The sequence below is a fragment of the Talpa occidentalis genome, unplaced genomic scaffold (assembly GCF_014898055.3).
Source record: "Talpa occidentalis isolate TD23 unplaced genomic scaffold, MPIMG_talOcc4v2.1 talOcc4.14, whole genome shotgun sequence".
NCBI lineage: Eukaryota > Metazoa > Chordata > Mammalia > Eulipotyphla > Talpidae > Talpa > Talpa occidentalis.
The window spans coordinates 87,298,112-87,322,402 of NW_023601433.1; the positions used below are offsets into that span (position 1 = coordinate 87,298,112).

At 64.5% G+C, this 24,291-nt stretch overlaps 1 protein-coding gene across 3 annotated transcripts in view; it reads right to left on the reverse strand.

The window, feature by feature from the left end:
- Positions 1-1,954: 1,954 nt before the first annotated feature.
- VPS37B (VPS37B subunit of ESCRT-I) overlaps positions 1,955-24,291 on the reverse strand; it is a 28,514-nt gene continuing 6,177 nt past the window's right edge. For 2 of the 3 annotated variants that reach the window (XM_054695393.1, XM_054695394.1), the window contains 3 exons: positions 3,564-3,735; positions 2,660-2,742; positions 1,955-2,485 (listed from right to left, as the gene is read on the reverse strand). In XM_054695393.1, coding sequence (XP_054551368.1) covers positions 1,994-2,485; positions 2,660-2,742; positions 3,564-3,735 — 747 coding nt within the window. In that variant the 3' untranslated portion in view covers positions 1,955-1,993. Of the gene's footprint in view, positions 2,486-2,659; positions 2,743-3,563; positions 3,736-17,135; positions 17,247-24,291 lie in introns of those variants that run through there. The other variant, XM_037511256.1, reaches the window with a different exon arrangement.

The following is a 24,291-nucleotide window of genomic DNA, read 5'->3' on the forward strand; positions in this document are numbered from 1 at the left end:
GAGCCCGGCCGGGGACTGGAGCCGCCGCCTGGCCTGGCTGGAGGACACGCGGCGTCGGGCGAAGGCCCCGCCCACAGGTGCTGCCCTGACCCGGCGTCTCCCCCTCCCCTGGTATCGGGGTCCCACCTCCCACCCCACCCCACCCCACCCCCTCAGGCCCTCCCGCCGCCAAGAGCCTGTGCCCCAGAAAGGGGCCGCCCCCGGAAGGATCTGGGGGCCCGGCCTGGAGGCGGAGGAGGCTGCGTGTGACCGTGGCGGGGGCCGAGGGGCGTTCTCGAGGCCCAGCCGCCACCGGAGCCCAGGAAGCCGCGATGGGGCGGGGAGCAGGGGGCCCGGCGTGGGGCGCGGGCTGGCAATAAAGGACAGCGCTTGACTGTTGTCTGCAGGCCCCGGGGAGGGCCGCGCCGCTGCTCACTGTCTCGGGGCGGGGGCGCTGGGTAGGGAGCCGGTGTCCGCGGGCCGCGCTGCGGGCACCCCCGCGCAATGCGGTGGGGTTGGGGTGTCGCTCCGCCGCCCCCCCCCAGGACCCCGAGCCCCGCGCTCTGGGGAGTTGAGGCCATCTGAGCTTTTGGCGCCCCTCGCCGGGCTGGGCTGGCCGTGACCGTCGGGCCCCACGCAGCCCTCGTGTTCCTTCGCGGACTTGGGAGGTGCCCGGCCCCGGGGCTCCCGGCCGCCTGCAGCAGGTCAGTAGCCACGGGGGGCGAGGGGGGCCGCGCTGTGGCTGTGTGCTCGGGGCCTGGTCGAGGGGCGGGCGGGGCCGGCAGGCGCCACCGCCGCCCGTCGCCGCCCGGGAGGCTCCCAGCGTCCCGGCAGCCGCTAGGACGGGCGCGAATTCGCTGGAGAGAAGCCGCGGCGGAACGACGTGCGCGCAGAGCGCTGGCCCAGCGGCGGCCACAGCGCGGCCGGGAGCCGCCCGCGTGGGGGGGGGGGGAGCGCAAGTGGCTTTTCCTTCCACTCGCGGCCGCGGCGCCCCAGGAACAGGACGGGACGGGCAGTCATGGTTCTCTTTATTAAAAAGGGTCCCACCGCCTTGCAAAGGGCTCCGGCGAGGCCGCGGCGCCCCCTCCGCGTCTGCTGTGCCGCGAAGCCGCGGGCGGCCCCGGCCGGGCGGGCGGGCGCGGAGGTAGCGGGCAGGGTCCGCCGGGCGGGCCCGGGTTGGCACGGCAGGGGCGGGGTCAGAGGTCAGCGTCCACACGGGTCACCGGTCAGCACACGGTGGCCCCGACTCGCCCCCGCCCGCACAGGCGCGCGAGCCCGGGGGCAGGCGGGCAGGGCCGGCCCCACGGTGGCCCCCGAGCAGCCCGAGATCCGGGCGTCGCGGCCCGTCGCGGGCTGAGGCCGGGGCGCGGGGCGGCACCTCGGCTCGCGGCCCCGCTGGACGCAGACGCGGCCCGGCGGCAGGTGCCCGCCCGGGGCCGAGGCCGGCCCCGCCCCGGCCGGAGCTAAGGCACAGCGGCTCGTCGGGGGCGGCGCACGCGGCCTGCGCAGGCCCTCGGGTCGGCTGCGAGCAGCGCGCGTCCTCCAACGCTCCCTGAAAGGCCTCGTGTGGACACTTTCCTTCCCAACAAAACAGGAAAACCACACAGTGAAGGGGCGGGGGTGGGGGGCTTCATAGAAACCCGCAGCCGGGACGGCGCCCCCCAGCCGCGTCCCGCTGCCGCCAAGTGCAAACCCGGCCTGAGGCGGCAGGAGCGCCCAGGTTCAGGGAGGAGGGGTGACCGGCCCCACCCCACGATTCGGGAGCGCCCGCCTGGCTGGCTCGGGCCCTCGGGGCGGGCTGGAGGAGAGCCCGCGGGCTCGTCAGCCCAAGCTGCCCGGAGAAGGGGCTCCACCGTGAGGGGAGGCGGGCGCTGTCCTCCAGGCCGCCGCTGCGCGCCACCCCCCACACCGGGAAGGCAAGCAGGGGCGCCAGGCTAGCCCGGCACAGCCACCGGGGCGCCCGCGCCCACCGACCCCGGCCCAGGGTGAAAGGCGGCGGGCGCAGCCGGGCCCACTAGAGGATGAAGCCCGGCTGGTGCGGGGGCAGCCGGGGCGGGGGCCTCTGCGGGAGCGCCGGTGGGATCGGCGGCGACACGAGCTGCGCGGAGAATCCCTGCTGGGGGGGCAGGCCCGCGCGGGGCGGCAGCGGGGGGCACTGGAGTCCTGGGTACGGGAGGGCCGGTCCTGGGCCCACGGCGGCCGTGAAAGGTGTGGCCAAGCGTCCCGCGGGCACCGGGGGCGGTGGGGGAGGGACGCGCCGAGGCAGGACGGAGGGGGGCCCGCTGGCCTCCGCGGCGGGGTAGGGCAGGGGGGCGGTGGGCACCGGCTCGGGCACCCGGGGCAGCGGCAGGGCCGGGGCCTGCGGCAGTCTCTGCCCCTTCAGCACCATCTCCTGGAGCTTCTCGATCTTCACCCGCCGCGTGTGGGCCAGCTTGCGCTGGCTCTGGTAGACGTCGATGAAGGCGTCCAGGGCAAGTTCTCCGTCCAGGAACTTCTCGGCCATGTTCTGGAAGAAGCAGGGGAAACCTTGCTGGGGCAGCTGGGGGCAGGGGGGCAGGTGCACCAGCCCCGGGGGGAGCAGCCCGAAGCCCGACAGCGGCGCTCAGCCCGGAAGGGCCCCGTCCCCACCCTCCCAGGGGGCAGGTCGGCCCCACACCCCCTGCTGGCCCTGGCCGGTTACCTCGGTGTCCTCCTCGATCTTGGCCCCTTCGGCCTGGAGAAGCGCCAGCAGGGTTTCCAAGGAAGCGCTGCTCGACTGCTGGTCTGGGGGAGCAGGGGGCGAGGGGTATCAGGCTCGGCCTCAGCCCCAGCCCACCGCCCTCCAGAGCGCGCACTCGGGACCCGCCCTCGCCGCCTTCCCCTCCCCGTGCTGCGGGATGACGACTCGCTCGCACGCTCACCCCGAATCCCACATGTTGGGGGGCCGACCACCACGGCCCACGAGGATACAGGACGGTCCCTACTGCTGCGGGGCAGCGCCTGCATGACCCGCGCGGGAGCACGCCAGGCCCGGCCCGCAGCGCCCAGACGGCCTCCAGCCCTGGCGGCACGGGCGGCCTCGCGCATGCTCACGTGTCCCCCGAGACTGTCCACCTGGTGACCCTGTGCCCAGCGTGGGACTGGCCAGCCGGCCCGCTTTGCAGCTGGGCAGGTGCGTGGCCCTGCCGTGCGCTGGGGGCGGCGCCCGCCTGGTCCTGCCAGCCTCACCCCCTCCCACACTCCGGCTGGACGCGTGACCCCCGTGTCTGCCGACGGGGGCCGCGGCATCACGGTGCGACCCTCACCAGGGGACCCCGCAACCTCTCAGGCTCCAAGCGCCCGGGGGCATCTGCGCCCAGAACTCGGGCCGCGGCCGGGCCTCCCTGTCCACGAGGCCGCGGGCTAGAGCGTGGCCCACAGCCCGTGCCGGCGCCTCCGCGGCAGCGACTCCCGGGTCGACCCCGAGAACCAAGCGCCCTCGCTGCGGGGCAGGGACGCCGCGGGCAGAACGCGGGCCCGAGTCCACGCGGGAGCCGGCCTGGGGCGCACGGGCCGCCGGGAAAACGCTCCCCAGGGACGCGGCCTCCCGCCCCCGCGCCCCTTACCCAGCCGGGTCTTCTTCAGCTGGCAGGCCTCGAGGAGCGCCTGCAGCTCCCGGTACCGCTGCGTCAGGCGCGCCTTCAGCGAGTCCAGCCGCGGCTGGTAGAGCAGGTTGCCCTCGGCCAGGCTCCGGTTGCCGGCGAGCGTCATCTCCTTGCTCAGCTGCACGTTCTGCGTCTGCGGGAAGAGACGGGCCGTGAGGGCCCAGGGAGCCGCCGGGCGCGCACCCCCGCGCCCCCGCGGGCACCCCGGGCGGGGCGGCCGCCTCCAGCTCCGCGCGAGCCCTCGCTTCGGCTGCGGACGCCGCGCCCCGTCCCTGCCGAGGCCCCTTCCCGCCGCCCGGTGACCCGCGCGGGCCCCGCGAGCCCCCGACCTCCCCGGCCAGCGCGGCGCAGGTTCCGGGCCAGACCCCGCGCGGCGGGAGCCCGGGAGTCGCGGCCGCCAGGGGAAGGACCGGCGGGCGGGGCGGCAGGCCGGGCGGCAGCGCCAGCTCAGCCCTGCGGCCGGGGGACGCGGGGAGTCGCCCGGGCCTGCTGCGCCCTCTCCCCAGGGCTGCCCGGGGGTCGGCTCGTCCCCCCGCGCCGTGCCGGCTCACCCGGGAAGCCCTGACCCCGGGCAGCGGGGAGGGCCGGTGCGAGGACCACCAGGGCTGCCCGGAGGGAGGCACGTCCCCGCCCCTGCCCGCTGGCATCTCCACGCGAGCGCGTCCTGGGCCCCCCGTGGCCCGGGCTCTCTCGGGGGCGCTGCCTCACCCTGGGGCCAGGCGCGCTACGCCCACCCGGGCTGTTTGTGCGGCGACTTCCTTCCTCCGGCAGCGGCTCCCCCTCCCGTCAGCCGGGTCCTCCCGGGCCAGCCGAGCCCGCGGCCACCCGCGCCCCGCGCCGGGAGGGCACGACAGGCGGCACCTTGTCTCGGGCACGCCGCGCCCCCAGGCGCTCAGGCCAGACGCCACCCAGGGAGTGAGCGCGGAGCCTTCTGTGCAGATGGCCCTGGGCCCCGCGCCGGGTCTGCGCGATCCCAGAGGCGGGTCTCCCAGAGCCGAGCCAAGGTGCCCAGTGAGCGCGGGGCTCCTGAGGCGCCCCCTGGGAAGACAGCGGCGCCCCAGCCCCCTTCGCGTCGGGACCGCGGCCAGGCGCAGAAGGGCCAGGAAGGGGCCCACACGGCCCGGCGGGGACCCGCGGACCAACCTCCAGGCGCGAGCCGGGGACAGCCCCCCCATCCCCCCGCGGGCACCCAAGGGCGGCTCGTTTGCGCCGCCACAGGAAAAGCCACCGTCGCCAGAGTCGGGAGACACCAAAGGACACTCCGGGGAAGACCCGCCCGGCCGCCGGCGCACGCTGGGGGCAGCGCCAGGCCTCGCGCGACCACCGCAGGGGCCACGCGGCGGGGAGCGGCTGGTCCCCCCCAGCGCCGGTCGAGGCGGTGGAAGCGGGGTGTCACAGCCGGCCAGGTCCCGGCGTCCGCAGAGCGGGGCGAGCGGGTCGGGCCGGGGCACAGCGCGCGCCTCAGCCGGGCCCCGGCGGCTCCCAGAGCAGACCCCGAGCAGCCCGCGTGTCGCCCACCGCGGGGGGCCCTGCTGCGCACCAGACACCTCGCGGGGCTCTCCCCGCGGGAGGCGCTTCTTTGCAGTGCTGGGGTTCGCGTCAGTTTCCTTTCCGCAGGGAGACCCCGCCGGCAGCCCCAACAGCCACCTGCTGCGGCGCCCAGCGGGGGGGGCCGGGGGGTCCCCAGCGACTCGCCCTTCCTCCCGCTCTGCGCGGTGCTGACTCGGGCGTGAACGCGGCCTCCGCCACGCGAGGAAAGGTGTCCCCACACCCTGCCGGCGGGAGCGCCACCCCGCCAGCCCTGGGGGGCGGTGTCCACAGAGGACCCACGTGGGTAAGGAAGAGAAGACACCCGGCCCCGCAGCGTGCGGGGCTGCGCCGAGAGGCGCGTGGGCCAGAGACAGGAGCCCCCGCACCCCGCCGGCCGGCACAGGGCCCAGGCTGGCACTGCCCCTGCATCCGGGCCTGCCCACCGGTGCCACGCGGACGCTCCACGGGGTGATCCAGAGGCCCCCCCAGCCCTTACCCGGATGTGACCCCAATCTCGACAGAGTGAACACCCCGCGCATCACCGCGCCAGCGCGTGGAAAGTCCCCACAGCCCTGGGGGGCCTTGAAACCAAAGCTCAAAATCCAGGCGGCGATGGGGTGTGCGCAGACGCGCGCGACCCCCACTCGAGTTCACCAGCAAACACCGGGCCTCCTTGGTGGCGCAAGGGGTAAGTCTCAGCACCGTGGAGCCACCTGCAGCCGCTGCGGCCTGAGTTCGATGCCCGGCCAGGGAGATTCCCACATGGCGCGCAGACCTCTCCTGTCTCCCCGCTGCTCCCCTCAGCAGTGCACTTCGTCAGTCTGCCTGTTCTGCTCCCCACTCTGTCTCTGGTGGGTCCTCTCACCCCCCACACCTCTGGCCGGTGCCCCAGCTCTTGTATGCACAAATAAATCAATCTCGAAGCAAGCAGACATGCTGTCTGGCACACGAAGCCTCTTCATCTGTGGCTCCCAACCTGGAAGTTCATCCGCCCCCAAACCTGGCTGAGCTACTGAGACCCCCGTGACGCCCAGAGTCTTTCTCAACCTCCCCAGCCTGAGAGCCCCCGAGCGTGGGGCCCACGCTCACCTCTGGCCCCCCTCGGGGCACCGCGGCCCCCGGCGCTGGTTCGCCCACCTGGTCACCCGTTCACCAGGCACTGCGTCTTCCCGGAGCAGCGAATGCGCACGGAGAAGTGAACAGGCCCCGGGGCCCGCCCCGAGACAGCACGCCCGCTCCTGACACCAGAAGCCCCCAACACCCGCCCCGGGGACGGCTGCTCGCGGCGGGCGCAGTGCCCGCAGCCCCCCTCCCGAGGCCGCGAGCGCGCCGTGTGCGGGTCCTGGAAATGGCGCGCGTTTAGGATCCGGAGCAGAGGAAGGTCGTCCTGGATGGACTGGGCAGCCCTCCACCCAAGGACAAGCGAGTGTCCCCAAAGAGCCGCGCAGGCGACGCCTGCAGCCGAGGGGAGGGCGCATCCGCCCCCAGCGCCGTGGGGGGGGGGGGTGTCGTGAATCCACCTGCTTTTAAGCCACCGCGTCCACAGTCCCCTGTCGTGGGCGCCGCAGGAAGCCAGCGGGGCCGGCATCTCCCCCGCCGGGGGCCCCTCTCCACCCCGCTGCGCCCACCCGCCAACGGCCGGCCGCGTGCGCGGGAGGGTTCCCTGGGGCCTCCCCGCGGCGGGCCCCGCTCCCCGCACCCACAGCAGCTGGAGGCGGGAAGGCCGGTCCCACGCCCGCCGGCTCGCACCGGTCTTCGAGTCCCGGGGGGCTGTGTGACCCCCCCAGGCCCCCGCGCCCCACTTGGCCAGAAGCCTGACTCACGTAACTGGGATAATTTTCCCAAGGAGAGACGAGGACACGTGAGCTCGCGATCGCCCGAGGAGCGCGCGGAGCCCCCGAAGAGCAGCCCCGGCTCCTCCAGCCCGCGCCGAGCGCCAGGCCTGGTCCGGCGGAACGTGGATCCCGGGGCCGCGGGCCAGCAGTTCGTGATGAAACTCCTGCGAGGCCCTTCCGCGCTTCTTTCAATGTTCATAATAAATCGTAAACGGCGACGCGGCGGAGGAAAGCTGGTCACGCCAACCCACCAGATGCTGATGGGAAACGCGGGCTCGGGGGTTCAGAGCGCGACAGCGACTGCCCCGAACAGACGCCCCGTCCCAAGCAGCACACGCGGCGTGGGAGGGCTGCCCGGGGAGAGCCAGCGCCCCAGAGCGCCCAGGCGCGAGGAAGGTTCTGACTGCGATGTGCTCGCCCGCAGCGCCGCAGGAGCCCCCCGCCGCCAGCTCACCCCGGGGCTGGCCGGGCGCCACCCCTCACTCCAGAAGCGCGCGGGCGGGCGGCCGCTCTGGGGCGCAGGGGAGACACGGCCGGGGGACAGTGCGCATGCAACCTCAGGCGCCCCCACATCGAGACCACCGTGTGCACAGGTCCCGAGACAGCTGCAGGCGGCTCTTCTGCTCCGTGGGGCGCGGGCCGGCGCTAAGAGGGCCGCACCTGCTCTTCACAGGGAAGGTTCGAGAGGAGGAGGAAACAGCAAAGTCAGATGGGACCCCGGTGATTTACAGAAGACAAGATACTGGTGCTGATGTCCACATGCCCGTCGCTCGCCTGGCACTGTGCCACCGAGCCCCCGCCTCAGACGACGTGTCCCCACTGCGCTCGGGGCAGAGCGCCGCCCTCCGGGGCTGAGGGAGCACCCAGGAGGGAGCACCCGGGAGGGAGCACCGGCAGCCGCAGGGCTGTACCGCTGCTGGGGTCTGTCTCCAGGCGAGTGGCCAACGACTGCACCCCAAGTGCGCGCGGGCCCCCCGGAGGCAGCCCGCCGCACAGAACCGCTCCCACAGCAGCCATCTGAATCTCCCAACTATTTATATCTTTTATTTAACTTTTCACGGCGGCCACTGTCCAGCACGGCAGAGGGAAAGCGTGACTCATCCTTGGTGCCCTCCCCCGGCGCGAAACCGGCACCCGCTGCTTATCTTGCTTCATTCGGCCTTTGCTTTGGGGGGAGCGGGTCTGTGAAGGCAAATCTCAGGTTTCGCGTCACTCTGAAACCAGAGACAGCCCCCCCAGGGCACCGGCGCTTGGCCCCGAGCACTGCCTGTGGGCCGTGCCAGCAGCAGTGGGCGGTGGACATTGTACTGCCCGATGCCAGTGGCCCTGCTGGGGCATCGACCAGCAGTGACGGCCGGTGGCAGTGGCCCCGACCACACCGCCCGGGGCACGCAGCCCTTGGGACCCCGGCCAGCTCCCGCGCTGTGGCGCCTCCAGCTGCACGCAGTGGCCAGGCGGTGGATTTGGCGCCCGGAACATGGACGGGCCCATCAGGTGCGAGCCGTGGTAAAGGGCCCCATCAGCCACAGGCCTGACCCGGGGCCATCAGCCTGGGCGGTGGGGGCCCGAGGGGGGACAGGGCAGGAGGGAGCCAGCCTGGGGACAAGCGCGCCCTTGGACGGGCTCGCCCGGGGTGCTCCGGCTGGACACTTGCTGGCTCGGACAGGAGGCGCTTGGATGCGCCAACCTCCAGGAGAAGAAGCCGAGTTGCTGTGCAGAGGCCGGGGCCGCTGCCTCCGACCTGTCACACATCGCCTGGGGGAGCGCGAGACCACAGACCCGCCGCCTCAGCGAGCCGTGGTTGTGGTGTGGGCCGCCCAAGCTGGGCCGACACCGAGCGGGCGACCCTCGCCACGGGCCAGGGCCATCCAGCGCTGCTGACGGGCGACGGGCGCGCTGCACCCGGGTCACCTCTGAGCTGACAATCATCCGGGGCAGCACCTCCTGGCTGCCGCCCCCGCTGCGGTCTGGTCCCGGGTCCAGCGCTGTCCCCTCAGACTGAGGTCATGGCGGCGGTGGCATCTCAGCGGCCCCGCACGTCCAGCCGCAGTGACCTGGACCCTGGCCCGCTGCCTGCCGAGGCCACAAGCTGCACGCCCTCGCCGGCCAGACAGCGTCTCGCTTCAGACGCCCGGACCGGCGGGCACCAGCTGGGCGAGGCAGCGCCGCGGACGCGTGGCCCCCGAACGCCTCGCTCCCCGGGTTGTTGAACAAGCCCCGTGGCCGGCGCTCCCCGGGCCTGAGCGCTGCGCATCTGCGCGCGGGTGGCGGCCCCACAGGCGGTGGCCCGTCCTCCCCCTGGACGCTGTCCTGGGACGGCGCTGCCCCCGCTGGCCCCACAGCCTGTTTCAGGCCGCCCGCCCGCAGCGCCGCGGCCATCAGCGGGTCTGGCGGAAAGCGCGGCCCATGCGCTAAACCTCCCGGCGAGGACGGATGAGCAAAGGCCACTCCGTGGTTGACGCGCCCCAGAGCCGCTGAGAGGGGAAGGGCCGCGGCCTCCACGACGCTCACAGGAGAAAATTCACCCGCAGCGTCAGCCGCGCCTGGCAAGGAGGCAGGACGCCGGCCGGACCGGCAGTGCTGACCCGCAGGTGACCACCCCGCAGCGGGGAACCAGAGCGAGCCCGGGACGGGGCAGCGGGTCAGACCCGGCGAGGCGACGGGCCGTGTGGGCAGCGCGTGACGCCCCTCCCGCCGCCGCCGGTCTCTGCGCCAGGGCTTCTCCCGCACAAACACGTCGAGACGTCGGGTGTTTAAGGTCTGACCCCCGGGCTGAGGAAAGGAAAACAAGGCGCCGCCGCCCGCACGGCCAGGCGGGAGCAGACAGCCCTGCCCAGGCGCAGCGTCCCGGCGGGGAAGCCGGGCTCCGGGGCCGAGCCTGTGCGCACAGTCGCCCCGCCAAGCTTCTTCCCGGCCTGCCGGGGGAGGGGCCGGGGCCGGCTCTGGGATGGAGGCGTCTGGGAAACGCCGTGGGCCTGCCCCGCAGGAGCGCCAGCCCCAGGTCAGCACAGGCCTGCCCGGGCCCTCCCCCTCCCCCCGCCCCCACCCCCAGCCGCAACGGGGTTGGGGTTCCACCGCGCCCAGGGCCTGGCTCCAAGGCACCGCGACCCCGGGCCACAGCCACTGGCGGGCTCGGCAGGCAGACACGGCGCCTCCAGCCCCTGCCCCAGCTCCGGGGGCCGCGAGGAGCGCAGAGGGACGCCCTCCTCCAGACCGGGAGGGAGGCTTTCGGAAAGGCCCAGGGTCTCCCAGACCCGCACCGCCCCACCTGTGGCCACCCTGGCAGTCTGGGGAGCTCGACGCGGCCATTCCCCGCTTCTTTTTTTTTTTTTTTTTTTTTTTAATAGAGGCATGTTTATTTATTCATTTATTTGTTTGTTTGTTTGTTTTGTTTATACATGCACTGGGTACAGTCAGAAGCGCGGGAGGGTGAGAGAATTCACCAGAGCCAGAGCGGGGAGCAGAACAGGCAGAAGGACCGAAGTACACTGCTGAGGGGAGCAGCGGGCGGCAGGAGAGGTCTGCGCGCCATGTGGGACCCTCCTCCGGTGGCCGGGGAGCAGCCGGGGATCGAACCGGCGCTGCAGAGGCTGCGGGCAGCTTCGCAACCCAGCGCTCAACCGCTGCGCCACCGGGGAGGCCCCCATTCCCCGCTTCTTGCTGTCACTGACTTCGTGAGGCCGTCACTGGCCGTGCGAGCTACTCCCTGAACACTTTCAAAGCGGCCACCGACAAACCAGAGCCGCGAGCGTCCTGCCGCCGTGTGCCAGGAGCCCTCGCGCTGCCAGGTCCCGAGCGCCCGGTGGCCTCGTGCTGCCCCAAGGGCTTGCGCATCCCCTTTCAGTGTCCAGCCCTCCCCGCCCGCTGGTCTCCCCTAAACCCACCCCCGGCCGCCTGCCTTGTCCACAGCAACACAGGCCTGACTGCAGTGCTGCCACCAAAGCCCTCCAGGGGCCTCAGCCAGCGCCATGCCCACCCGCAAGGCCCTGCCAGCCCGTGCGGGCCTGCTCTCCTCTGGCCTGAGGGTCACCCACCCTGAGCAGCAAGCCCCCCCCTTGGTGCCCAGGTAACTCGGCCTCCGATCACTGCTCGGGAGTCACTTTCTCGAGGAAGCCCTGCAGCGCCCAGCCCCAGTGCCCGGAGGGCCTCCCGGCCCCCCGCCCCCACCCCCCCTCGCCACTGCCAGCGCGTGTCTGCAGGCTTCACTGGGACGAGCTGCTGTGCAATCGGCTCCGGGCCATCCTGAGGGGTGAGCCTCGGTGGCTTCCCATCCACGGTGCCCCTCAGAGTCCAAGTAGACGAGTAAACTTCCCAGACCCGCCGTGTCCCGGTCGTGACCAAGCGGCCGGCCTCCATCCCGGGAGCACCAGGGCCACTCGCCGACTCTGGTGACAACCGCAGCCTGCCCCGAACGCAGCAGTGGCTGTGACGCGGCGTGTAACACACGAGTTCTGCCAACACCTGCTTCTCACACAAGGCCTCTGGCAGGACAAAGAAGAGTGTTCGTCACAATTCCGCAGGAACGCACCTGAGAGCATCCTCGGGACGCACCGCGATGGGACCGAGCGCAAGGAGCGACACCCGCGTCTCTGCTGTCCCTCTCTGTGAGGAACGACGCGCACCCCTCGGGTCTCTGGAGCGCCGGGAAGAGTGTTCCTGACAACGACAGGCTCTGCAAGGCCCACGCGGCTGGGAAGGAAACACTGACTGCGGCTCCTGCCTCGGCACGTTCTGCTGCCGCTGGCACACGTGTCCAGCAGCGGACACGGCCTCGCAGACGGCCCCGCGCCACACACCTGGCAGAACCCCCATGGCAACGCTCTGCTACAAATACTGCGACAAAAGCCAAATAAACAGCAAAGCTGGTTTCGCTCAGAGCGCAGCCACCTGCACGTGCCGGGCAAGGTTCAGACGGCTCAGCCTCCTACTTCCTCTTCCAGCCAGTCAGCTCCAGCACAAGCGCCCCCCCGCTCGGCTCACACCTCCTCTGCAAACCCCGCTGTGGGAAGCGTGTCCCCTGCCCGCCAGGCAGCTCCCCCACTGGAGGCCAGCTGTCCTCACAGGCCTGAGCAGGCGGGCGTGGCCCGCGCGCCAGGTGCTGTGCCGATGTCAAGGACGAAAAGCTGGACACGACAGACACGGGGAAGGGAGCGACTCACAAGGTGTGAGTCAAGGGCCAGACTGAGGGGTCGTGGCCAGGACGGGGTGGGGGAGCTTGGGGAGGGAGGCCACATAGCGCATGGCGAGGCGAAAGGAGGTCAGCCAGCTGGTTCCCGTCCCCTGAAAGTCCAGCGGGAGCCTAATCCTTCTTGCGGCACGTCCGCTCCTACCCAACCTGGGGGCCTTCCTCGAGCGCCCTGTGCTCCAGAGTGAGCCGCGGCCGAGCGCTCACCTGGCACTCTGCCCTCACCAGCCTTCCTTCCCGTCACTTCCCTAGCATCGCCTGTCTGATCTGGCCAGCATGGAGGTTATAACTCAGCAGTCAGAAAGCCTGCCCTGCCTTCCCCTGCTCTGGGCCTGCGCTCACACTGCTGCTTCCTCCCGACGCCCCGCCTGGCCCTCACAGCCCTGCCCAGAGTGACCGCCTAAGCCAAGGCAGAGGCCTGGGTGACTCCCAGAAGGCTCCACAGGCCGTGCTCACTTCCTCTGCGGCTGGCAGGTGCCGGGCCTCCCTGCACTAGTCTGGCCCTCCTGCAGGCCCTACTGTCCTGGCGCTGATTTTCTGAAATCACACCCACCTGCCAAAGCCCCTCACACCAGGAACCTCATCAATGTCATCTATACCTCACGGCCTTTTGTGTATTCTCTTTAAAACTGTGGTAAAATATACACAACATACAGAACTTACTGTTTGAGCCATTTTTTTAAAAGATTTATTTACGCATACCGAGCTGGGGTGCAGATGAGAGGTGCGGGGGGTGAGAGGATTCACCAGAGACAGAGCGGGGAGCAGAACAGGCGGATCCACTGAAATACACCGCTGAGGGGAGCAGCGGGGAGACAGGAGAGGTCTGCTGTGCTCTGTGAGGGTCAGCTTCCTGGCCGGGGATTGAACTTAGGCCGCAGTGGCTGGGCAGTGGCTGGGGATAGCTTGATAGCACTGAGCTTTCAACCCCTGCGCCACCAGGGAGGCCCTATTTAGCTATTTTTAAATCTAAGGCTCGGGGGCACCAAGGCCATCACATCAACACCACTGTGCCCGTCTCCCCATCATCCCCCCAAACTGAAACCCCACGCCTCAGGAGTCTGCACACAGTTGAGCCCCCGCCCCGATCACACCGCAGGGGTGACGCCCCGTCTGGTTTCACAACGCCGCACACATGGCCAGAGCCCCAGAGGCGTGGGGCTGAAATGGGATCTTCTTAGTCTTCGCGGTCTCGGCAACAGCAGCTGCCCTGTGCCAGGCGCACGGCGCCTTCTGTGCTCACCGCACCCAACCCACCCAGCGACCCCAGGAAGCTACTGTTGCCGTCGCCTTTACTGCCGAGGAGGAAACTGCCCCCAGAGAGGCTGAGCACTTGCCAAGGGGTCACGCTCCCGGGACCCCAGTCAGCTCGATACCACCCACCCCCGCTGCACTTTCCGTAAGGGCAAAAGCAGCAGATGGCGGGTAAACACAGCTGGGGGTCAGGTTTCAGCGGCCGGTCTCACAATTCTGTCAGCCTCTTGTTAAAGCAAGGGAGCCCGCCTCTGCGCCCAGAGCGTGGTCACCTGTTTCTACATTTCGCCCAAGAGCCCCAACAGGCAGGCCGCGACCATCCCCACCGCGCGGCTGAGGCGCGGAAGCACGGGGCGCCCAGGGCCCCGCAAGAGGGGCGCGCTCCCGGCTGTGCCCTCCCCGCGAAACTGTGGAAAAGATAAAATGAGAAAAGGCTGAATTTCAGACAACATTCCTGGCCCAGAAGTTTTTTTTACTCCAGAATTTAAAGAACAGGCCGACGGGAGACATCTTGACGTGGATAATCACGACGGCACCATGTGAGCAGAAGCAAACTCCAAGTTGACACCCGCGCTTCACCCGGGCTTCCTGCCCCCGCCCAGGGCGGCGGGAGCAGCAGTCCCGGTTTCCAGCAGGGTCGGGGCATTTCAGTGAGCCCTTATGATTCATGCCTTAGCTCTGCAGCCCCACACACATCACACCGGAACACGCCTTAGGGGAACAACCACTTCCAGACCAGAGTTCTCCACTTCCCACTCAACAACTCGTTTTCCAGGCCGGCAGTCTGGCACGTGGGTGTTCTCACAAGCTCCTGCGTCTGAATCCCTAGTGGAGTCCTCCGTTAGGACCAATCAATCAGTATTTCCTCAGAAAGCATCCGGGGAGACGCACGCGCGGAGTATGGCTTAGCTGCCTGAATCCTAAGGCTCCTTTCAAGGGCGTGCCCCGGATGGGCCGACGGGGTTCATGTGGATGGACAGAGAAGGGAGCATTCCACTGCCACGTAAAAATAACTTTAAATAAAAATAAGAACGTGTGCCTACGAAACGCCAGCCCGCAGCGAGCGGAGAGCGCGTGAGATCACCGAGGTGGCGCCGGGTTTGGGGAGCACGTCACGGGCCTGGAGGGACGGGAAAGACACTCACAGGCGAGGAAAATGAGGGTTGTAGCCGGAGCTCGCACACCACAATTAAAACCATGTTAGTGCAGCACAATGCACAGCTGCACTTAACTTGACAGAGGAGGCCTTCACAACCTAGCCACAAAATATCCCCTCAGGCTGGAAGAAGCCTCACTCTACAATTTAAAACACTTCCTTCTGCCAATTAAGAAAAAAGCCCTTGGATCTGGGTAAGGCTGTTCAGCGAAAGGCCAGTTCCATTTACTCTCTCATCCAAGACCTCCAGGGATACGTGATCACTTTGCCCACAGAAAGGAAAAATGTTGCTTAGCCTAATGGTAAATTAAAATCCCCTTAAAATTCTTGAAGTAAGGCCTTAATTCATTTGCCACGATGATCTGATACTAGCGATTGTCAGTAATCTTTCTAAAAAGAAAGAACACATGATGATTAGTAACTGCAGTCACTCTCCGCCCAGCACTAACTGTAGGCTGTGGCGAGGATTTAACCCGCACCATCTCACAGCCCCTCCCACGTCAGCGCTCGAAGCAAATATGATCTTATCCTCCCCAACAGATGCTCAGATGGCGCAGAGGCCCGCCTACCATCACACGCCACGGTCCAGTCTGGACGGAAGACTCCAGAGCCCGAGTGTCCTTAACACCACTTCCAAACGTGTCCTCGGGCGAGAGTAGACAGGTCACGCACTGCTTCTTCTCGTGTCTCACAACCACCCCCAAGTAAGCCAAGGCATAACGTGACTGCCGAGTGCAGCTGCCATGGCCGAACCCAGGGGTCCAGGCACACCCACGGCCATGCGTGGCCACAGAGGGGGCCTGCGGAGTGTGACCGCTGGCTGAGCTGCCCGCCTGAGGCATGTCGCTCTTGGTGTTCAGTTTATTTTCAAAACACAACACCCGAAGAACAAACCGCTGGGCAGCTTAACCTGGCCTCTGTGGGGACCAAGGGCGGTGCGCTGTCAGCCCTCAGGATCTGTACAGGGTCCCCTCGTATGAAGGTCACATTAGAAAAAAGTCCCTCTAGACTAATCTGCTTTTCCCTTTAAAGAGTAACTTCCAGTTTCTGAAGGAAAGAGCGGCGCTGTCCCTAACAGCCTCGGGGTAAGCAGAACTCCTGACACCACCACCTTCCCACCACTAAAAAGCAGTTTACTTCTACGAACGTTCCAGCAGCCCGACTCCTACTGAAGCACCACGGACGTGTACAGTAACATGACTTGTAGCTGGCGTTAGACGTTCGAAAAACACACCTATCATTTTATTATAAAACAAGAAAGATGCCTGCTGACGGTCAACAAAAGGTCTCCCAGCAACTGAGAACCAGACAAACTAAGCCAAGATTTTCTTTCTTTGGCAACATGAAACTCCCATTCAGTCAAGAAAGATGGATTTTGTCACTTATTATTCCCTGAAATGGAAAGCGCCCCTTGGAGAGGGTAAATGGGCGACCCCGCATCGGAGCAGCGTTCCCTGCGCCAAGCTACAAAGCCCGTGAATACAAGGGGTGCATTAATGGAAAGACTGATACCATCTTACTACAGCGGGCTCTCTGTCGCTGGGGACAATGATCTGTTGAGGGTTTTCCAGTGATTTTCAATGTGCAACCTCCAGACAAGCCCCCCCAAGGGGGCTGGCTCGGAGCTGAACAATCCCTCTCCGGAAAGAGCCAAAAGCCCCCACACGGGCTTCTGGGCACGAGGCTCAGCCCCGTAGGCGTGGGAAGGCTCAGACTTCAGAGACAAAGGAGGAGGAGTGGCGGGGGAGCCGGGGGCGCTGGGACCCCGCCTGGGTCCACCTGCCTAGAGAGACCCAGGTCCAGAGGATCGGACTTTCAAGAAAGGTGGGGGGGGGGAGCAGACCCCGCCGTGCCAGGGTGAAACTGGTCACCCCTGGAGCAAAGCACACACGGCATGATGAGCACCAGAATTGGGGGACACATGCCTCCCAGGGGTTGGGGTGGCCTTCAACTTTCAAAGAGGTAGATGGGGGGTGTCGTCTCCAAAAACAGACCCCCAGGAAGCTTCCTCGGCCTGGGGAGGCCAGGACACCCAGCAGCGCCGCCGCGCTAGAAGGACCACGCTCCCCTCTGCGCGGAGGGGGCACCTGCCCAGGGGCCGGGGGTCCGCTGCCAGGCCCGTCCACACAGCGCGTCCCGGGGAAAGCTGCCAACGAAGCCGGCCCAGGAGCCCCGCGGCGCTGCCAGGAGCCCTGAGACACCGGCCCCCGAATCTCCAGGCTGGGTGAGGGCCTCTCAGCCCCGAGGACCCTGCCCGGCCTGGGCGCCGCGGCAGACGCCCCGACCCGCGTCAGCACCCGCGGCGGCCGCGCTCCCCCGGCCAGCGCCCCGGCGCCCCCCACCCCGGTCGCCCCGAGCCCCGCGAGCCCCGCGAGCCCCGCGCCGGCCCAGGCTGCCCCGACCCTCCCGCCTCAGCCGCCCCGGCCCTCGACTCCGCCGGCCCCCGGCGCCCCCCCCCCCCCCCCGCTCCTCGGGCCGGACTCAGCGCCTCCGCGCCCGGCGCCCCGCCGTGCCCAGCGCCCCCGCCGCGCCGCCCGCCGGCCCGCCCGCCCGCTGGGGCGGCGCCCGCTCACCTCCTCCATGCGCTGCACCATGGCCGCCAGCTGCGCGTCGTCCTCCAGCAGCTCGTTGAGCTGCACCAGCGACAGCCCCGCGAAGCGCGCCTCGGCCCCGGCGCCCGCCATCCCGCGCCCGCGCTGGCCGCTCTGGCCGCTCTGGCCGCCCGGCGCCGCGACCGGAAGCGCCGCCCTCAGCGCCGCCCCGCGGGGGGGCACGTGACGCCAGCGCTGGGGCGTGACGTCACCGCCGCGCGGGCGGGCGGACGTGACGTGGCGCCGGGCCCTGGCGGGGCCGGGCCGCGGGGCGACGGCCCGGGTGGGCGCGGGGGCCCGTGGCGGGAGGCGGGGCCGGGCCGCGGCTCGTGACGCGGCGGCGGGGTGACGTCACAGCGCAGGGCCGCGCGTGACGTCATCAGAGCCCTTTCTCCAGGGCGAGGAGAGCCCAGAGCGAGGGAAACGGCGGGAAGGAGCGGCCGCGGCTCTCAGCCCCGCCGCCGTCGGGACCCGCGAGGGGCCGCGGGAGCGCCGCGGGGGCCTCGGGGCTGTGCGGCCGCCCGTGACGGCCGGCGCCGCCTCTCGAGACCTGCGGGCGGGGCCTGGGGCTGCGGCTCTCGGCGGACAAGAGGGCCCCCCCCCACCCCACCCCCGCTAAACCGACAGGAGACGCGGACGGGAGGCGAGAGGACCGTGGCCGCCGAGGGCAGCGCGCAGAAGGGCCCAGAACGCCGCCGTGAGGGGATCCTGGAGACCCGAGGAGAGTGAAAGGCACCCCCGGAGAGCAGGGCAGGGCGAGGGACGGTGGAGGGGAGACTGGGGCGCCCCGGGCAGCCCTCCCTGTGTCCCTGCGCGGGCACAGGCCTGAGTCGCGCCTCAGCGCCGCGAGGAAGACACCAGACCAGCCGGGGCGTCCGAGCCGGCCCAAGCGGCTGCGCCTTTGCGCCAGCCCGAGGCCGACGTCGAGGAAGGCCACGCCGTGCCCGTTCAGAAAACATGAAAACCGGGTGACTTTGGGGCCCGGTGCCCAGTCTCCCCGGCCGTGGGGATGCTCTGGCTGCCCGGGTGTCCGGGTGCGCGTTCTCCTGCCTCGGGATCTGCCTCAGGGCTAGTTGAAAGAAACCTAAGCCCCCTAAGTTTACAAAAGAAACTGAGGCCCCAGAAGGAGGTGTAACAGGGTGGTCCCCAGGAAAGGGGGAGGTTCCAGGTTCCCTGCCCCACCCAAGGGAGGGTGGAGCTGAGCAGGAAGAGGAGAGGCTGCAGAGGAGACTGAGGAAGGAGCAGGATGGAGCCAGGAGACCTGGAGGAGGCGCATGGAGCCTAGAGACACGTGAAGAAACTGCGCTTGTCTTTTGGTCATGGACTGGGTGACACAGATGTGGGTGAGACCCGTGGGGAGGTGACCATGGCAGCTTTTATCTTGATATTGATTTTGCTCTTTTCCCTCCAGACTTGTCTGGTTGTTTCTGCTCCTTTTCTGTGGGTCCCCACTGGAAGATGCTTTAGACTTGTGGCAGGCTTTGGGGCCTTGCTCTGGGCCGATCCCATTTGGATGGAGTTTTACCCACGAGGGGACGGGTAACTTTGGGTGCTTGATTTAGAAACTAGACTCTTTGCCTTTCCTGTATTGTTTCCTAGTTTTATTAAAGTTCCTTTTCATTAAAGTCTCCTATGTTTTGTGTTGATGCGGCGGATGGCAGAACCCATTTAGAATAGGCAGGTTTGCGGGGTTTGGGCTGCCCCTCTCCCTGCCCTATAACAGAGGCAAGTTTTTCTCTCGAAAATCAAGTGATTGGCAGGAGCCCTGGCGCCCAGCCTGGCATCCACAGCGCTGTCCTCGTCACACACCTGGGCGTGCGCAGGGGCCGCGCTGCGCGCGCCCCGGCCTGCAGACGACCCTCCGCGCCTCCGTCGGCGGGACAGCTCCCGCTGTTGGGCCGGCTCCGCGGGCCGCCCTTCCCGCCCCCCGCCCCGCGGGGCTCAAGCACACAGTCGGCGGAAAATGAGGACAGGTAGAGGAACAGTTCATAGTTTTTGCAAACACAAGGTTTTGCGGACCTCAAAGAAGCGCGCCACCGTTGTCGTCCCTTGGAATTGTTGTGTTTGGTCCGAAAGGGCGGCTTTGAGGGGGAAAGTCCACCACAAAGAGGAAGAGGTGGTAGGAAGTCCTGCTCGTCCTCGCTCGTTTTTTGTCCCCCTTTTCTCTGCAAGGAAGGAATAATTCTGCCCAATTGAGAAAACCAGCTGTCTTTCTAGGAACTACTCACCGAGGAGATTTCAGATTTCAGAATTAATTCCACACAAGACCCCGCAAGTGCGGGATCAGAGCTCTTCAGAACACAGAGGGACGAGGTGACTCAGCCGATACCACACATCAGGAACAGCCCGGTTCTGAAGGGCGCACCTGTGTGCGGTGACCGCTGGGTGCCGGGTTGAAACAGGGTTCACTGCTCAGCCTTGCCCTGTTCTTTTATAACTTCTCAGCGACCTGTTTTCTGAAAAGGAGCTATGCAAGTCACACCCCACTTCCTTTGTCAAATAGAGCAAACCACAGAAACATCTTGTTTGCTGCCGCTCTGAAAACGTCTCGTCACTCTTAAAGGTGGTTGAGGGAAGAAAAGAAACATCAGAGGATCCTTGCATGGCTGTCCAACCTGTCGATTTTAATGTGTGGGTGGACCGTGCATTTTTTTTTTTTTTTTGGTTGACTGGTATTTGGGTTTCTCTGTACACCTACGGCTGCCTATCACATCTGTGGGCTAGCTAAGATTTGTTCTGGCAAACCAAGGGCCATGGGTGTATGTGCCAGGGTTTCTCTTTCAATGGGAGTATTGTTACTGCCTGAGAAATGTTACACAACATCAGGAATTGTTTGGAAAGCCCACTTCAAAAAAAAAAAAAAAACCCACACACATAACCTCCAGAGAGCTGAACTCGAATATCGCCTGACCCTGAGACAGGAATTCTTTCTCCCCGGTGGAAATGAGTGGAGTTGCTCGTCAACGCATTCCAGGCTGAGGAGCCCGAAGAACCTGTGCTGAGCTCATCAAAAGGCATCCAGAGCATAAGCCACACAGGTATGCGCTGGCAGGGGAGGAGCGCTTCCCCCAGGCGGCAGGTGGCACGGCCCTGGCCCTCTCAGGACACAGCCTGATGTCACCGTCCCTGTCACTGTCACCTACTAACATCCAAACGCTCAGAATGACCTAAGCGCTAGTCATCATGAAGGAAAAGAGCATTCTAGACACAGTCCCGGCTTGGGAGAGTCAGAGAAGATACAGAAGAGCGAGGTGGCTAAACCTTCCTAACCCCCTCGTCGTCCGCCTGGGGCCTTTTTATAGGTCAGTGAAGCTTAATGACGCGCTAATAGAGGGGAAGCCATGCTGAATCCTCTGCGCACCCTCCTTACCCTTTCTCCCCTCCAGACGGTAGCTCCTGCCCTGGCTAATGATTTTGCCTTATGTGCACATATCTGTACTCTTCATATCACACGGGTAGGTATATTCTACAGACACGGGTATATTCCACATACACATACGTACGGGCACACAAAGGTCTCTCTGCTACTTGCATTTCGGATGAAGATGAAGTGTCCGAGATGCATCCTGGCTGGTGAATATGTTATGTTGGAAACTCTCTTTTATGCCTGCGTGGGGTTCCACTGTGTGTGTATAAAATTCTTTCTTCTGTTATGGGGGGGCCCATCTTCAGCACTGCTGATATTGCCAGGCACTGTACCAACAGTTTTCCGCCGTTGTTGTTTTATTGTGATAAAAGGTCCGTGACACGAAAGCTGCATCTTCCCTAGTTTTAAGTGTGCGGTTCAGGGGCGTGGAGTAGCTCCATGCAGCCGTGCGCCCATCACCACATCGTCTACAGAACTGAAACCCTGAACCCATTAAGGAATAACCCATTTCTCCCTCCCCTCAGCTCCTGGCCACCACCTTCTAGATTCTGTTTCTATTTCTTGAGTCCCCAGGGGCCACATGTATGTGCAGTGACAGGATGTGTCTTTGCCGGGTTGGCTGATTCCACCCCACTGTTGTCTTTAGGTCTGTCTACATCACAGCATGTCCCCGACTTTCGTTCCTTGGAGAGGTGGCCTCGGTTCCACTGCAGCCATGACCGCTCTCTGCTGATGGACACGGGCTGTCCTCACTTCTGGGCCACTGCAGATGGTGCCACAGCAACATTGTGCTCAAGTGTCGGGTCAAGTCCTGGCTTTCAACTCTTCGGGGTGTACACCCCAAAATGGAATTTCTGGGCCAGTGGCAGTTTAAACTTTCCGAAGACCTGCAGGCAGCTCCCACGGCAGCCCACCACTTGACAGTCTCGCCCGCGCTCACAGCGCTCCAGACCCTCGCCAGGCTGTGCTCCCTACTTTTTTAAATAATTGTCATCCTGGACTTCTTTGCTTTGTTTGGTCTCACTTTGTTTTGTTTAAATTCGGGCTCTTAATCCTGAAAGAGTGAGCTTTGAACGATGTGTATCTCTTTATTTCTAACCCAGAATGCCTAAAAAGTTCCAGAAACCAATTATTATCTATAACGATAACTTCTCTTTAGCCCCACGAGCCAGGAAAGAAAGCGAGTTCTGGATGAGTAAAGAAATGAATGTCTGTGTGTCAGGATGTGGGTGACTGCCCTGCCACAGAGCTCTCCACAGATTAAGACCTCGGGCTGGAACACCATGACAGGAACGGGGAGCAGATGGCCGTGAGAACTGAGAAAGGCCTCCTGGGGGTTGTGGCTGGGCAGCCGCTCAGGCTGGATGAGGCTGGCTCTGTGGGTCAGTAGGATGTTGCAGAAGGGGTGGCCCAGCTCATCCAGGATTAGGTTTTCTACTTCTCGCTGCCCCTCTCACATGACCAGCCCTGAGGGAAGCCCGTGGTCAGATCACGAGGACACGCCAGCAGCCTGGGAAGGCATGGACTTGAGGAGGAACAGTGCTACCAACAGCTGGCCCCAGACAAGTCCCTGGATGACTTGGACCTCCTCAGAGACCCCGAGGCAGTGGCACCCCGCTCAGCCTCCCTGGAGGCCCGCCCCTAGGAACTGAGGGACAAGAGATGTTAGTTGTGTTAAGCTGCTAAGCTTAAGTGTCATTTGTCACACAGTCACAGATAACTACGCAACAGCTACGCCCGGTCGTGGGAAGGGTGAGTAAGTGCCTCACTATGATCATGGGAATGACAGCAGTAGCGTTGATTAAATAAACTGTGACAGTCTGATCGTGGTATCTGTCTCAGTCATTAACGCAAGAAACAAAGACTGAAGCAACACAGAAAAACAGGAGTTATGACTGGGTTACAGAGGCAAAACTGAAGTGTGTCTGAATGTTGGGGTTAGAACCATGAGTAGGTCAGGTTTGCCTGCAAACAAAGACTAAGAGGGAAGCAAGTGTGTTGTTTGTAGATAAATATATTTTTCTTTTGTTTGAGCAAAGGTGGCAGCAATGCTGATGGATTGAGCTTCTTTGCTTTTGTTGGTTGGCAAAATTAAAAGGAGGAAAACTGATTCATTTCAGCTTCTACGAATGACCTCAGCAAAGAGTTTCTTAAACATCAGTGGAAAGACCATAATGGGCCCTCTCCAAAAAGACTAATAACAAATCGGGCCTCCCTGGTGGCGCAAGAGGAAAAGATGCAACCTATGAAGCTGTCCGCAGCCACTGCAGCACGAGTTCGATCCCTGGCCAGGAAGATACCCACATGGCGCAGCAGACCTCTCCTGGACCCCCCGCTGCTCCCCTCAGCAGTGTATTTCAGTCAGTCTGCCTGTTCTGCTCCCCACTCTGTCTCTCGTGAATCCTCTCACTCCACACACACACCCCTCTGGCCTGCACCCCAGTTCTTGTATGCGTATATAAATAAATCCTTAAAAAAAAATAACAAATCCCCCACACCCCAGAAGTATGTTACATTACACAGACCTATAATAAATTTTAAAAATGGATCATAGGCCATGAACCAGGAGCACACCTTTCAGTCTTGTTTTCTTTGAACTCCTGACTTGAGTGTTGCTGAAATTTTACACTTCTCACTAATTATTCCAAGGAAGAGAAGAGTTTGGGTAGTTTTAAAGATGCTCACTTTGCTTTTTGTCTCTCTCACCAAAAGCATTTGTTTTGCACCATTATTGCAAGTAAGAACAAGAGTCAGAAAGCTGCTCTTGCCTCTTTGCTGGTCAACCAGTCCATCTCCCAGGAGGGGCGCCCGTGCACACGCTCACGGGACTCCTGCTTCCCTAAAGAGTAGTGTCCATGGTCATCCCCCAACTGCTTCCGGATCCCCAAACTAAATGACCCCTAGGACATCACCCTCCCCTACTCTGCCCTGTTCTGCCTCGACACAGCAGAGAAGCCACAGAGGCAATACACACATTGAATAAGCCTGACAGCTTCAAGAATATTAAGTTCACCCGTTAAGAAATTAAGTCAGCTCTCAATGTCACTGCCAGCGGCTCGCCTCCCATGACTGCCCGCTGCGACTCTGCAGGGCCTTTTTCTCTTATCTCCTTTTCCTAACAAACCTGTCCTTTTTCAAATGTAAAATAAAAATAACAATAAAAATAAATTTCACCTCCAGTCTTGACAAGGTTTGACACCTAACCTCTGAGCCATGGTTGTGATGCTTAAGGTGACTTACGCTCGGGTAAAACTAGGTGGACAGTTTCCAGGCATTGGGCTTGCCAACTCTCTAGAAAGAAACTGAAACTTTCTCATGGTGGTATTTAAAGAACCACCTTCGCAGACTTTTTTTAAGTTGTAAAATCAATTTGTATCTTTTCTGTCTGAATGCGGGCATGGGCTGATCACATGAATCTCTAAACAAAATACACCAGTGAACATTCAAATAGTTTCAAATATTTGTTTGCTGTAAAAACTATCCGAGCAGTAAAGTATGCAAACTGAAATGTTAAAAAAAAGCCCAATCAATCTCATATTCCAGACATAACCACAATGAAAAGTTTTGTTTCTCTTTCTAAAAATGTTTCTATGTCTAGATAAACATGCACACGTATAACTTTTCATTTAGCAGAAGTAGAGTCTGACTACTCAGCAACTGGCAGTTCAGGACCTTCAGCCATGCCACATACCTGTTACTGTTGGATAGTGTTCCAGAGAAGGCACTTAGCTGTCCAGCTGCCCACACACGGTATGATGCAATGAACACTGC